Source organism: Python bivittatus, unplaced genomic scaffold, assembly GCF_059951505.1.
Source record: "Python bivittatus isolate LINGU-HERP-01145 unplaced genomic scaffold, Pbiv_v1 ctg000010_np1212, whole genome shotgun sequence".
Classification (NCBI taxonomy): Eukaryota; Metazoa; Chordata; class Lepidosauria; order Squamata; family Pythonidae; genus Python; species Python bivittatus.
This window is the reverse complement of record NW_028277029.1, coordinates 4,722,587-4,737,121: the sequence shown is the minus strand read 5'-3', so window position 1 is coordinate 4,737,121 and position 14,535 is coordinate 4,722,587. Positions and strand designations below refer to the sequence as shown.

Here is a 14,535-nt window from a genome sequence, read left to right as displayed (position 1 = left end):
GAGTGTTCCAGAAGATGAAGGATCTGGGGCTGAAGACAGCAGGCTTCTATGGGGCTAGCCATCCCCATGCTTGATGTATTCCCTCCCCACCCCAGGCCAAGTGGCAGAACCAGGTCTTCAAAGCCCTCGGGGGGGGGCAATCTCACCTCTGGGGGCAGAATATTCCCAAGAGTGGGGGCTACAGCCGAGACGGCCGGCCTTCTGGACCCTGCTAGTTGGAGTTCTTTTACCGAGGGGGTCCGAAGCATATGGGAATGTAGTAGCCTAAGCTGAGTTATGTAAAGATTTAGTCAGGTTACCTCACACAGTCTCACATGACCCAAAGGTGTATCTGAAATACATACAATTCCTTGCAGCTATGTATTGCCCCTGTCTGATCCAAGGGTATTTCCTGACAAATCACCCCAAAGTAAGCCACCAACCATGCAAGCCTGCCTTCATCAATAAGGACCCCCCAAGTCATGATGGTTGGAAGTTATAGGGCCACAATGCACGTTTGGGAAATCACATCCAAGGAAATTAAATATAATTAAAGGCAATTAAATATAAGGGAAAGGTCCCCCCCTCCCCAAAATCATTGAATGTAAGGACTGAAAATACATCTTGGATCATCTAATCCAACTCCGTGCCTGGTGCAAGAATCCACAACCACAGGAAGTATGTTTTGTTTGGGTTTCTTCCAGTATCACGCTTTCGCTCTGGTTAGCAAATGCGAGGGCTGCGCAAAGCATTTCAAGGGTATTCTGCAAAGATGCTGGCACAAAACATTCTTAAGGATCCATCTCACCCGGGACATTCTTTTTTTGAACTATTACCATCTGGCAGACGGTACAGGATAATGAAAACAAGGACAAAGAGGCTGAAGAATAGCTTTTATCCCAGAGTGGCAACTATATTGAACTCTACTGTGTAGTGCAATATTAATGTAACATCAGGGGTTGTGCAATGGTGAAAGAATGTGAAGGATCTGTGTGTGTGTGTCTGTTTTATTATGGTTTTTAGATATATAAGGTGCGCTGGGGATGGCATTTAATTTCGTTGCACGAGGTATGATGACAATAAAGTTCACAACCACCACCACCAAAGCATCTCTTCTCGAAGCACCAAGGAGGCTGGCACAGCTGTTCTGAGGGCGTTCCCAGGGTGCACAAAAGCACATGTGCGCTGCTTCACTGGCAGCCCCCACATAAGTGTTGCCAGTGTATAGTACATATCCGCGTGCACGGACAACACGGGAAAACCAAGCCATGGAAAGGAAGTTTAATTATGATTTCGAATAATGTCTGCCTCCATAAGTTATGGTTTCCTATTTCGCCATTGAGCATTTAACAAATAAGGGCCAGGAATTAAAAGTAGGCTTCGCAGGCATACCTTATGACTGGGCGAAACAGAGAGCAAAAAAAAGGTATGAATTTTGGAGATGAATGAACGAGGCTAAGCGATGAGAAGACATGAAGCAAAAGATGAACAGCTGGCCCGGGCGCCCCCGGTCGTGCTCGCGCAGTTCGGGTGGCGAAGCAGCCCGCGGCCCGTTCCCACAAACCGGCTGCGCTGGCCGGGAAAGAGCGACACGGAGGTTTCCCCTGGGGCGCGCTGCTCCGCGCTAGTCCCCGCTGGCCTCCGGGCGGCTGAGCGGAGGGTCCCGGCAGAGCCAAGGCCGCGCGGCCTCCCGCAGCGCCTCGGAAGAGCCTCGGCGTTTCCGCGGCAACGCGGCTCCCGGCGGTGCCCCGCCCAAAAGCCTCCGCAAGCGCCTCCCGCTCGCCAGGAAAAGAGGTTCCGCGCCTCCAAAAGGCGTGACGTCACGCCGGGGGCGCGGGCGCCGTGTCGGCGCGCCCTGGCCACGCCCCTGGGCGGATCTGTCGGGGCGCCCGGCGCTGAGGCGCCAAAGCAGCCGAGCCCGGCCGGCGGGCGAGGTCCTCGGGGTGGGCGGGCGGCCCACTTGGCCTCTCGCCCGGGCCCTCGGCGCTGCGGCACCCGCGTCGGCTGCAGCCGGCCCCAGAGATGAGGACGCGCCGGCGGGCTGCCGGCTCGCCTCGTCCTGGGGCCGCGGCTTCGCTGTCCTGGGGCCGGCCTTTGAAGCCGAGGCGGGGGCCGGCTCCTGCCGCGTCGCCCCCGGCCTCCCCTCGCAAACCCGCCGCCGCCCGCCCGGGGGACCGGCAGAGTGCCTGGCCCCTCGGAGAGGCGGGGCGTCCCGGGCCACGCCCCGATTCCGCCCCAGCGCCCGCCGGCCTCTGGGCTTCCTCGGCTGCAGCCCGGACTCGGGGAGATCCGCAGCGTGGGAATAGCGGGGAGGAGCCGCCCTTCGGTCTGCGATACCGCTCGAGCATCCCGGGACCTGCGGTGGTCCACGCAAGTGTTTCCCGGTGACGTATCCGTGTTTGCCGAGTACGTTAGGAAGCGCTCCGGGCCGCTGCCCCAAATCCTCGCGCAGCGGGAGGGGAGGGTCTCCCGGCCCAGACGGGGCGCTCGTTCCTCAGGCGGGCGGTGGGCTAAATCAGCCGCCTCGAGAAGTGGCCTAAGAGCAGCCTGTGCAGCTGGCAGCGCAGGAGCAGCGGGGGTGGGCGAGGGACCCCCGTGGCAGTGCGGTTCGTGGAGGGAAGAGCCTGACCCCCCCCGCTTTCTCTGGGGAGGCTCCCGGTGCTGGACCCCCCCACCCCCCCGCCGTCGCAGGGCAGATGCAGCCCAACCGAGGGGTTGCGGAGGCCTCTACAAGGAAGAGAAGGGAGATTAGGTGGCAGAAATCTCAGATTGAACACTTTCACTTTTAGGGCCTTGCGTAACTGGGTTTCCTAAAGAGGGCTTATTTCATCCTCTTGGCGTGATGAAGAGAAGAGGGTGCAGAGCTTCTGAACTTGGTTTCCAGAGTCCCGTGCTCCTTCCCGGGCGTTGAGGAGGCCGTAACCTCGGCCTTAGTTGTTCTCCGCTATGCCAAACAGGGTCAAACCTGTCTGGTACTCGGATGGGGGATCGCCTGTCCGAAGGCTAAACTGGGAAGTTGAAAAAACGTCTGAAGGAAGGCAGCGGCAAACCTCTTCTGCACAGTTGCCAAGAAAACTGCAGGAATTTGTCCACGAAATCATTGGGAGGTTGACTCAATGTAGTCTTTTAAAAACCCAATAGTGTAGATTGTTAATTAGTACCCGGATGGGAGACCACCAGGAAAAAAGATAATGGCAAATAATTTCCATCACTACATAGACATTTCTGTGTAATTACCAGGAAATCTACTTGTAGGAGACTTTACATATATTCTAACCGATTTTCTCCAATCCACTGGAGACTGGCAAACATTATAAACATTTTTACTAACATATGGATTGATCCTAGGCCAGCTGAATAGAAGCAAGGGGCTGGATTGTTCTCTTCTCTTAAAAAAAAGAGCAAGAGTAATTTATGCTAAGTCCTGAATCGGTGCTTTCTCTGGATGGGTTGAATGGTATGTTTGTGTAGGGTTGCTTTAAAGTACATGTTCAGGTTTTAGCTGTGCAAAAAGTGAACTCTTCTTTGGGGATTCTGTAAAATTTTCCGCAGGCCCTGTCCAGTCAGAAGGTCATGAGCCTGTCTCTACTGTGTGTTGGTAGTAGAAATTTGCTTGTTGAATTTCTATGTCAGGCAGTGGCCAGAGGCAGTTATTTTAGTGTCTCTGAGTTAAAGTTATGAATGTAAGGGAAAAGCATGTTCTGTAATTAGTCAGTTCTGAAGTAAGCAGAATATTGGCTTGGATATATAGGTGGCAATTCTGACACCCATACTTCCTAAAGAAACAGGAATGCTGTGTTGGAGTTCCCACACTGCCTTGAAGCTTTTTGTTTTTTAAATAAGGTGATTACCATGGATAATAAATTTGCACTGGAGTCTGTAGGAAAATCTAAGACTGACAGCACTTAATATAGATTTAAATGGGTTGCAAACCACATTGTGTAGCAATGTGCTGTGGATACATTTTGGCAAGCAGTTAATCTAGATCAAGGTTGTTAACTGTGTCCCGCCCTGATTCTTACATCTGCACCAGTGTTTGTAATGTATAAAATCACCAGATAACCTAGGGATAAAGTGAAGAGGAAAGTGAATGCTTCAGTTTCTACAGGTTACCCAGAGAAAGATGGTAACATGATGAGAAATAAGGATGCCCATTTTACTTGTTTAGTGGGTTGCTCCTGAGAGCAGCGAATTAATAGGCAGGTGTTACAATATTCTGGCCTTATCTAATAAACTTTTTGAAAACTAAGGTAAGCTCAGATCCCATAAACTATGAGGGTGAAATTATTTGCCCTAGTCCAAAGAAGTGGAATTAGATCAAGCACAATTTGCACTCCTGTGTTAAATAGTGCAAAGAGTGTCTTGTTACATAGCTTAACGTACAGTTTAGTTCTTCGACATGTTCTCTTGGCAATAGCAGTTTACCAAGCAAATTTCAGTAGGTAATACTTGGAGAAAAGCTTCACTTCCTAATTTCTGGCAGGCACATAATATTCTCCTTTTCTTCCTTGATTCTGAAACAAAAATCTATTTCAAGATCTGTAGGATCAGAACATTTCATATTTTTTTCTAGGCTTGCTGAAATTTGGTAATCATCCTTTCGTAGATTGATTACTGGAAAGATGTACCTAGAGACTGGATTTCTATCACTTTCTCTGAATTCCACTTGAGGTGGAAATTATGTATAAATTCAATGCACATAATTTAGTTACAGTTTAATAGTGTGCTGAATAACATTTGCACAAAAAGCGCTTTGTAAACCTGTTGTAACCATTCTGCAGCGTTTACATTATGAAGCAAGTCAGAACAACTCAAGGGCAAAAGCTTCATTTACAGTATTTAAATGAACCTTCACTTTAGCCCTCGAGCAATCATCACACTTCTTATTCTGAAGTTAGTTTCTGTTCTTTTTAGACTGGTTGCACAAACATTATAAAGACTTACATGAACTCCTCCCTACTTTACGTAAGTAGGTAAGAGATCCAGGTTACTGTGAAGATTAATTGCCATCAGCAAATTCATTTCTAAGAAATATGGACAAAATAATAGTTTTCCCCCTAGGAGTGAGAGATACGCTACTTTAAAAAAAGCAAAAAATGGTTCTGTCGCTCCAGCATTGAACGAAACTCCCTTGAGGGGAGATGAGGGATTAATAAAAGTAATATGATGGGAAGAGCTTATGAGAATCAGGGTGCGCCTAACAACTAGATCACAAGTAGGTTAGTGGCAAGAGCAAAATCTCCAGGTACCATTGGAAAACCTTGAGTGGCTGGACTCACATATCACATGAAACCATGTTCTTTTTTAAGAAGCCACAATATTGAGCCCAGGCATAGTGCTAAGCTATAAACCTTGGCTTATAACCACAGTATAAGTTCCTTGGCAACATGACATTTTTGCCATTGTCTTCTCCTGGGATGTTTTTCCGACTTGTTCGTCTAACCTAGAACCTGGTTTTTTGAGACCAGCCAAGACTCTACACAACTCATGAAGTAAACTGACATCCCTGCCTGGTGTGGTTGGGGGCTACCCAATGCAAAGATGCAATTTGCACAATGTGACAAATTTGAACTATTAGTCTAATGTATGGGGAGAATACAACAATTTATTTAAAAAGCCATTTTAAAGATGTACGCAAATTAATTTCAACTAGATTACTTACTAGTAATTAATCTAATTATATTAATTTATCTAATTATAAATATAGATTTATACACACATAAATACTGAGAAGACAAAGAACAGAATTATATTGTATGGCAGCAGTGCTGAGAATGGATGCAAACATGACATTTTCAGATCATTGCGTGGAAGGAAAGTGCCTCTTTAAAAAAGGTTGCTATCATCTCTTTGAACTATCTTCCACTTAACAGCTGGGAGGAAAGACACTTATATTCCAAACAAGTGAAAGTTTTGTTCTACCCAGTTTGCACAATGGCTGATCAAGTCTGGGTGCTCAAATCTGCTTTCATTGTTAAGATTTAACCTGTCACTTCTTACGTAATAGTAAACGAAACTTCTTTTAATTTAATTTTTTCCTATTGAGTGAGAAACAGTGAGTACCCTATAATTGTGAAGCTGTTCAGATCAAAGCTTAAACTTTAGTATAAAGTTTTTTGAAATAGAAGGTAAGCATTGATCTGTACCTGTTTCCTTCTTCCTGAATGTTTACACCTTTCTTTTCCTTTCTTTGAACATGCACTAATTCAGCTGATTTTTCTTATTCTAGCCCTTTCGGTATCCCCTTTCCTTACAAGCCAAGGATTAAATGTCAGACATCTGACATACCTGTTTTTCAACAGTAAATAAAATCAGTGAGTTGGTCAGAAATAAGGATGTTTCTGTGGGACTAGCCATACTGAAGTCTGAAATCTGGCTGGGAGGGGGAAAGTATCTAATTACAGTGCTTGTGTTGGGGATTGATAACTCATAAAAACCAGTGGTCTTTGTGCATGTTCTCCCTCCCCATTTTTTATCCTCTGTACTTTAGTAGCAACTTGGCAAACAAATTTATTTATTTATTTATTTATTTATATTTATTTATTTATCAAACTTATCCCTGCCCATCTCCCCCCAGTGGGGGACTCTGGGCGGCTTACAACAGATTAAAACAATAAATACATGGTTAAAATTTATTTAAAAAAACATTTACACAGAGTAAAAGGAAGAGGAAAAATCCAGGAGGCTGATGGAAGCAACACCAGGCCTCTAGGGACTAGCCAACCCCATATCTAATGACCTCCCTTCCCACTCCAGGCCAGATGGCAGAGCCAGGTCTTCAAGTCCCTCTGAAAGGCCGGGAGTGAGGGGGCCTGTCTCACCTCCAGGGGCAAGATGTTCCAAAGGGCAGGGGCTATAGCAGAGAAGGCCCGCCTTCTGGACCCCGCTAGTCAGAGTTCTTTTGCCGAGGGGGTCTGGAGCATGCCCTCTCTGTGTGATTGGGTGGGACGGGTTGAAATCGTGGGGGAGAGGTGGTCCCTCAGGTAGCCTGGCCCCATGCCATGTAGGGCTTTAAAGGTGATAACCAACACCTTGAATTGGACCCAGAAGTAAACCGGCACCCAATGCAGCTCATGGAGCAAAGGTGTTATATGGGTCCTTTGGACCCCAAAAATAGCCCACGCAGCTGCATTCTGGACCAGCTGAAGCTTCCAGATATTCTTCAAGGGTAGCCCCATGTAGAGCGCATTGCAGTAGTCTATCTGGGAGATAACAAGGGCATGAGTGACTGTTCGAAGGACATCCCGATCCAGAAAAGGGCGTAACTGGTGCACAACCTGGAGCTGTGCAAAAGCCCTGGCTGCGGCTGCTACCTGCACTTTGAGCAGGAGCTGTGAGTCCAGGAGGACCCCCAAATTATGCACTGGGTCTGTCTGGGGCCGTACAACCCCATCCAGTACCAACGATGACAACGTCCCGGATACAGGGGAGCCATTAACCCACAGCCACTCCGTCTTACAAGGTTCAGCTGGAGCCTGTTGTTCCCCATCCTCGGCCCCTCCTCTGTGGGGTGCCGCAGGGTTCGGTTCTCTTTCTGCTCCTTTTCAACATCTACATGAAACCGCTGGGTGAGATCATCCATCATCATGGGATGAGGTATCATCAGTATGCTGATGATACTCAGTTATATATCTCCATCCCTGGTGAGGTAAGTGATGCCGTGACCACCCTCTCGTGGTGCCTGGAGGCTGTGAGGGTCACGTTTTTTTCATGGCGCAATGATGAAGTGATGGGAGCTCGTTTGTTCATAAACGTCTGCAAGTACAGACTTAGGATGAGGAAAAGATGGGGAAGGTCAGGCAAGAATAACCCATCTTTACTCTAATTTACACTGGTTTTTTTTTTCCTAGCAGGGAGGAGCCTGTTAGGAGCACTTACAGACTCAAGTAAAGAACACTTCCTGTAATTAATTGGGGAAAACTAATCTGATTGTTTCTGCCCATTATAAAGGTAAAGTCCCTGTTTTCCTCCCTGAAGTTACTAAGGCATTAATATTATTGAATAATGGAAAGGCAGCAGGTGGAGATACGATCCAAGTTAGTAAAAGCCAAAAGCAGCTGGTGGACTCTTGTACTAGCATCTTAAGATACACTACAGCTGAGTCAGGAACACATTGATTCAGCTGATGAACGGTGATGTTGACATGGGATCATGCAATTCAGAGGCAGCGAAAAGACTGCATCAGGGCGTCTGCACACACATCCTGTTGGCCCAGGGTTTAGGCAGTGATGCTTTTGTGAAAGCAGAGTTTAAGACTTCCCTTAGTGTGCTGTTTTCCTGGCCTTTGGGAAATTGTATTTTGCAAAACCTGTTTTCACCCAGTTTTCTGTGTACCTTTGTTTCAGGATCCATAATGGAAGTGCTTTCATCCTGGGCCCCAGCTGTGGGTTTCACCATCTTGCCTAATATAGGAGGTCTTTGGGGAGCACCAATAGTCAGGAGAGAAATGGCTTGGTATAGATCCCTGAAACTGCCATCCTGGCGTCCACCAAACTGGGTGTTTGGACCCGTGTGGGGAATTTTGTATACAGCGATGGGGTAGGCAATTTCTTTGTCTGGTTACTTACAGGCCAATTTGCCTGTTACGCTGAATTCCTAAAAAGATACCATGCATATGGTTAACCGGGATCAGCCCATGAAGCAACAGTATACCATTAGCCTTGGCTTTTAATTGATACTGAGGTCAGTTCAAACTGCTGCTGTTTGTTTAATAAAACAAATGTGTAGGTCAACTTAGTCACCCTAGGAGGCTTACCAAGTATAATAATTAGGACTAAAACAGCCGTCAAGAAGGAGAAAACAAATCATTACAAGTGCTACATTGGCAATTGTAGCATCCTGAATGGTTTGGAGTCAGATGGTTGTCAATAACGTTTCCCCCCATGTGTTCTTGCCTAAATAATCAGATGATTATCTGAGTTAAGTTTATTGCTGGTTTTAAAAATCCCCATATCCAGTTTATTTTCTGACTGTGTCTTCTGTCCTTTTAGATACGGATCTTACCTGGTGTGGAAGGAGTCAGGAGGTTTCAATGAAAGGTCCTTTGTTCCACTTGGACTGTATGCAGGGCAGTTAGCCTTAAACTGGTCGTGGACTCCCATCTTTTTTGGACAACACAGAATAGGACTAGTAAGTTTAGGAATATATGCACAGGGTACATGTCATTGGCTCAGGAGCCTCGAACTGTGCTTTAAGACTAATTTTCTCAGGATTTTTTTCCCACAACAATTTGTGTGCCACAATAACTACTGTTTGTTGCAGAGGGTGGGCAAAGTGGGTTTTACTTTTCTCAATAAATAAATGAACCTTCTGGCCCATCGCTCTAAATAAACCTTGCAAATGCTACTAATAATGCCGTGATATCCAATACATGATATACCATAGAGGAAAGGTTGTGGCAAACCTGACTTTTAAACTAACTTAACATTGTTAACAAACTTTAGGGTTCCCACAAGTTACAGTCTGCAAACCAGGTACATTCAGTATTCATGTAATATACAAGTCGGATTTTAAAAAATCTTCTTGTACTGTTTTTCTCAGGGGAAAAAGATGGAACACTTGATCTGAGGGGGCTTGCTGAAAAAAATGTCCAATAAATGGCACTTTTTGAAACAGGCTGCTTTGATAAATTAACCCAGGGACAACTAGCAGTAGTAGTTGGGAGGTTGCTAGCAACAGTATTGCTTTTAGGATTTGTAATAGTTCCTCTTAAGGACCCTAAGGGGAAGTCTGATCATGGGGACAACTTTGGGTGGAATGCTATTAGCCATCTCCATATTCAGAGGATTAGTATTTGCATAATCAAATTAGCAAGATCTTTCAGTTAGAAATATCAGCCATTTAATTCATCCCTGGTAGAAATACAATGTTTAGTGCCCCGTTTTTGGGAAGGGAGGGGACCTGGGGGTGTTCTCTCTTTCTCCAGGATGAGCCCAGCCCTCTGGAAAGGTCTCCTTCTGGAGGTGACGATGGCTGCATTGGTAACAGCCTTCTGGAAGCCACTAAAACCAAATTATTCCAGAAGGCATTTATTTGTTGTACATTATAATTGCTGTTGACCACCAAGAGCCACAAGATGTAGTGATGTGTACATTTAATAAAATATATAAACAGATGAATTTTCACAGATGAAACTTTTCTTTGCCCTCATTGAATAAAAAAGTTTGCATTTAGGGTTAAGATTGACTTACAATCTTACTGCTTCCTTTTCCCTCCTCCAGAATGTCCCTGTTCCCCAGGCATGATAAATTTTTTTGTTAAACTGCTCCTGTAACAGAGATTGAAGGATAGGGTAGGGTTTTCTTCCATAAAAGCTCCTTCATGGAAGTTTCTAAGAAGTTTCTAAAACTGTTTACCGGTTTCTCTTTGTTCTGATCCAAATGCAGTACTTATTCAGCAGGCAGGGCAAAGGTAATCTGAAGCAGCTGGTGGGCTTACATTCCCATGAACAGTTTGCAGACAAACTCAGTTCTCAGTTATGACTGTAAAATCCAAACTAGGGTGCGTTTTCCTCAGTTTTGTACAACTGCTTTAACTGTCCAACATTCTTAGAGATATCACTGCTTCCTTTCCTAAACTTGTGGAGAACTTTATCTAAATTGCTTCTGCCCTGTGGATGAGGAACTAGCTCAACAAATGAGATATCCCTCCAGTACAATTTGGTTGGGAGAAACTTATTATTTAAAATATTTATTTGCCACTTACCATTGCCAGTCACCTCCAAATGCAAAACAGTTAATACATTTTAATAAATATTAAAGCTAGAGCTATGCCGGACATTCAAAAGAGGTCCTTTACAAAGCCTGTTAACATAAACAAATCATCTCTCTTTGAAGCATTAAAGCAGCCACGTCCTTTGCAAGGCTCATGCAGCTGCTTTAAAAATATCCCTGGTTGTTTGCAAGTACATGCAGAGACAGCAGTTCTGCTGGGACTGCCAGTGAAGGGAAACAGCTGGGTGTGCAGAACTCTGCAATCAGTACAGATGTTGAAGCAGCTGTACAACTCCTGCAAAGGACACAGCAGGTTTAATATGCCTCTCATAGCACCTTTTCCAAATGCACAGATTGATGAAAACAATAAGCATGAGAGTGTGCACCTGAAATTTATTAAGGCTTGTGAGGTTCCGCAAGTAATTTCTGGGAGAGTGGGAGTTTATAATCCAGCCGATGAGAAATTGTTTTGGGACAAGCAGCACTCTGCCTTTTCTGGCTCCAAGATCCATACGACTCTCCACCCAATGTAAAAGGCAGTCCCTGTTAAATTCTTTAGCGGGCTTTGGTTGCTTCTAGGTGGGCTTTTGATTTTACACCCTCTTGCATCATTCACACATTTTTTGTGGATTATTTATCCCACTTTACCAGAGGAGCTCAAAGCAGCACACCTAGCACTGCCTCTTCCATTCTTTCCTGTGTTTGGGTTGAGAGAGAATGAGTGGGTGGCCCAAAGCCGCCCAGGGAGCCTCTCTGGGACCAGTCCAGACCCCTAACCATTGCATTCCACTGCCCCTTAGTTGAATTGCCTGCTCTCTCAACTCTTATTGTCCCTGCTATGCTCCATGCGTTGGGTGAGCCCGTGGTGATCAGCACAGTGCTACCTGCTAGGAAAGGAAGTGACATAACAAATATAACACTGTTCTCTCTGCTCTTGAATTCAAGAGTAAACACATCTTTATTTTTCTGTTTCAGGGACTAGTCATTCTGTTACTCACCACAGGAGCAGCGATAGCTACAACGGTGGCTTGGTATCCTGTCAGTAAAACAGCAGCATGTTTGATGATTCCATACATAGGCTGGTTAGCATTTGCCTCCCTGCTCAATTACTGCATCTGGAAGGATAATCGTGATAAGAAACATCAGGGATAGATTTTTTTAAAAAATAAATACAATTACAGTTCCACTGTAATTGTATTTAACTGCAGTTACAATTGCAATTCCACTATCCTTATCCATAGTAGATCATGTTAATAGAGATTCATGAAATAAAATAAAGTGAAGCTGAGCAATTAAACTGTTACTAGAAATGTGTCTGTAATCAAGCTGATGTTAAGTCCACAGAGGCTTTTATATGAGCAGGAGATGACCTCCGTTGCCTTTTGGAAGTGTTTGCTTCCCTTGAGACGGGCTTGCACACGCAAGTCCAATTGCCGCTTGCTTGCTTATTGTAAGACGGTTTGTAGCTGGATTTAAGGGCACTGCGCTTGAGGGAAATGGAAGAAGGCGAAGATAACCGAGAGGGGCATGACCAGGAATAAGGTCACGGGAGGGTCCTTGGAAGAACTCCAGACTATGCTGAGTCCAACTTGATGGCTCTGACTGCTGATGCGCTGGTGTTGCAGCAGTGTGAAACTTGCCTATGGAAACCACCTCTTCTGGTGGTCAGACCACACACTATGGCTAAACATTTCACCTCAACATTTTTAAAGTGTCAATTATTGCTGGTCTGACACAGCAGCCCAGGGGAGTTTGCGGGGGGGGGTGTCAAAAAAGGCAAGATAGCCACGGCCATGTGATCAAAGCCCCATCTCATGTTTTACGTGTGTCGCCCCATAAAAAGGGCACAACTTTGACTGCGTGGCTGTGGTCACCATCTTGACTTTTTAACCCCTTCCCTGCAACAACCTCTAGTAGCCAATTAGAGCTTGCAGCTTTAGCGTTCGCTGCCTTACTTTGAGAAATCAGTCAGGATCTAAGACTGAGCAAAGCAAAATGAAATAACTTACTGCAGGAATTTAAAATGACACTTGGGAAAGTTTAGGCCTGAAAGTGGTGACTCCAAGCCAGTGTTCCAATGGGATGGAGAGCTTCAGGGAACACCTCTGTTCACGCTTCCTAGTCTAGGTTTGCACTCTCAGTCTGTACATACCATTGGCATCTTTTCCCCCTTTGTTAATAAAACAGGACAGAAAAATGTAAGAGAAAAAAAATACATAATCTATACCATAAGGAGGCCTCACCTTTGGCAAAAAGCTCAGCCCTTGTTATTGGTACCTGAGCAACCCAACAAGATGTTGATGTTCAAATATTACTGTCTCAGAGCAGCGGGAGAATATTTTTTAAAAAATCAATAATTTTAGACTTTGTGAACGTCATGGTCAAGCTGTGCTTTTCCAGTAATGCTTTAATAACTCAATTGATGTTCTTGTACACTTAGTTCTAAAGACAGTTGCAAACTAATGATTTGAAACCTGGAAGCATAATTCATCCGTTTTCCCCAGAACCACAAAAGCTGACTATCATCGGCACGATTTCCCATGTGTTTAATGTCCTAGTTCAGCAGCACAGAACCTCACACTTCCAATATAAGTGTTACTTGTGGAACAAGTTTTCATGATAGTGCATGTGCTGCTATTTAGTGTCAGAAGTTTTTACAAGGTAAAGAATGTAATAATGCGGGATTCAGCTTTGCTTTTTTAAAAATAAGTTTTTAATTCGTATTTGAAATTTTGTTTGAAAGGGTGTACTGGAGCAACACTAGGAGAAGTTAAGAAGCAGTCACCAAATAAGATTTCCTACGAGATAATGCTGGGAATGTATATGGTCCTTGGTCTGATCTCAGTTGTTTTAGTCTTTTTTTACCTCTGACTTTTTAACAACACAAAGATATATCTTTTATCTTCTACTACTGTGTATTTTATTAGCTGACTCTTTAAAAAGGTTGGGAGAAAAAGAAGCAACAGAGAGTAAACTCTGAGGTGTAGTTAGCGACTTGACTCTTTGAGCACTTCGCAAGGTGATTAGCGGATACACAAAGCATTATGCCAAAGAGTAAGACTAGTTCACGTTCTAATCACCACCTACTTTGAATATGGCCTGTATCCACTTTGGTCCTAGAAAAGTAATATTTCAACCCTTCCACCTCTCACTGATGCTGGACTACCAACCTCTCGGTGACACAGTGTCTTTCATGAAATGTGTGTGTTGCTTAATGCAGCCAGGACAAGCTCATCACCAAAGTGCCTTCCCCCTCTTGCCCCTCTGTCCCTTTATATTTCTAGCAAGATCATCATTCTTTTCACCCCAAATTCAACCACCAAAATGTCTATTGCTTGTCTACATGATAGCGGCAGGTTGAGCTTGGCTATTTTCAAAATGTTAAGTAGGGCTGTGGACTTTGAAGAAGCAGGAGAGGAAGAGGGTTGACACTTTTGAACTTTGTCGGTGTTGGAGAAGACTTCTGAGAATACTGTGGACAGCCAAGAAAATAAAAAAAATGGATCACCAAAAAAACCAGCCCAGAGTTCTCACTCAAGGCACAAAAGCGTGAGAGGCACTGTGTGGGTTGGGGAGGGTGCATGGGGGTGCAGCATGGGTTGGGGAGAGTGCAGGGGGGTGGCGCAGGTCAGTGGGGGTGTGGTGCTGGTCAGGAAGGGTGTGCAGAGGTGCGTGAGTGGCCAGCGTGGTGCGAGCACAGAGGGTCTGGGGGAGGGTGCACAGGTGGGAGAGACACCCCAGAGACTTGTGACCTTCTCTGCCGGCTCCCCTTCTGACTTTCTGGGGAAGCTAGAATGGAAGGTTGCAAATGGCAATCGTGTGATCATGGGGCGCTTGGCAACCG

The 14,535-nt window shown here is 45.3% G+C and overlaps 1 protein-coding gene across 6 annotated transcripts; it reads left to right on the top strand.

Annotated features, from left to right (window-relative positions):
- The first annotated feature begins 2,079 nt into the window (after positions 1-2,079).
- Positions 2,080-14,244, top strand: TSPO (translocator protein). 6 transcript variants are annotated; one of them, XM_088152141.1, is made up of 5 exons: positions 2,221-2,385; positions 7,833-7,929; positions 8,325-8,517; positions 8,970-9,108; positions 11,667-14,243. In XM_088152141.1, exons 3-5 carry the CDS (start codon positions 8,333-8,335, stop codon positions 11,841-11,843), a joined length of 501 nt encoding a protein of 166 aa, XP_088008267.1. In that variant the 5' UTR covers positions 2,221-2,385; positions 7,833-7,929; positions 8,325-8,332; the 3' UTR covers positions 11,844-14,243. The 6 variants fall into 6 exon arrangements, with proteins under 6 accessions (XP_088008414.1, XP_088008267.1, XP_088008138.1 ...); XM_088152012.1 differs by having other exon boundaries at positions 7,830-7,929; XM_088152192.1 differs by having other exon boundaries at positions 2,225-2,363.
- The last annotated feature ends 291 nt before the right edge of the window (positions 14,245-14,535 follow it).

Coding starts and splice junctions, on each gene's coding strand:
- TSPO (XM_088152288.1), top strand. CDS start 8,333: ATGGAAGTGCTTTCATCCTGGGCCCCAGCTGTGGGTTTCACCATCTTG. Junction 8,518..8,969: donor ATTTTGTATACAGCGATGGG/GTAGGCAATTTC, acceptor CTGTCCTTTTAG/ATACGGATCTTACCTGGTGT. Junction 9,109..11,666: donor GACAACACAGAATAGGACTA/GTAAGTTTAGGA, acceptor TTTCTGTTTCAG/GGACTAGTCATTCTGTTACT.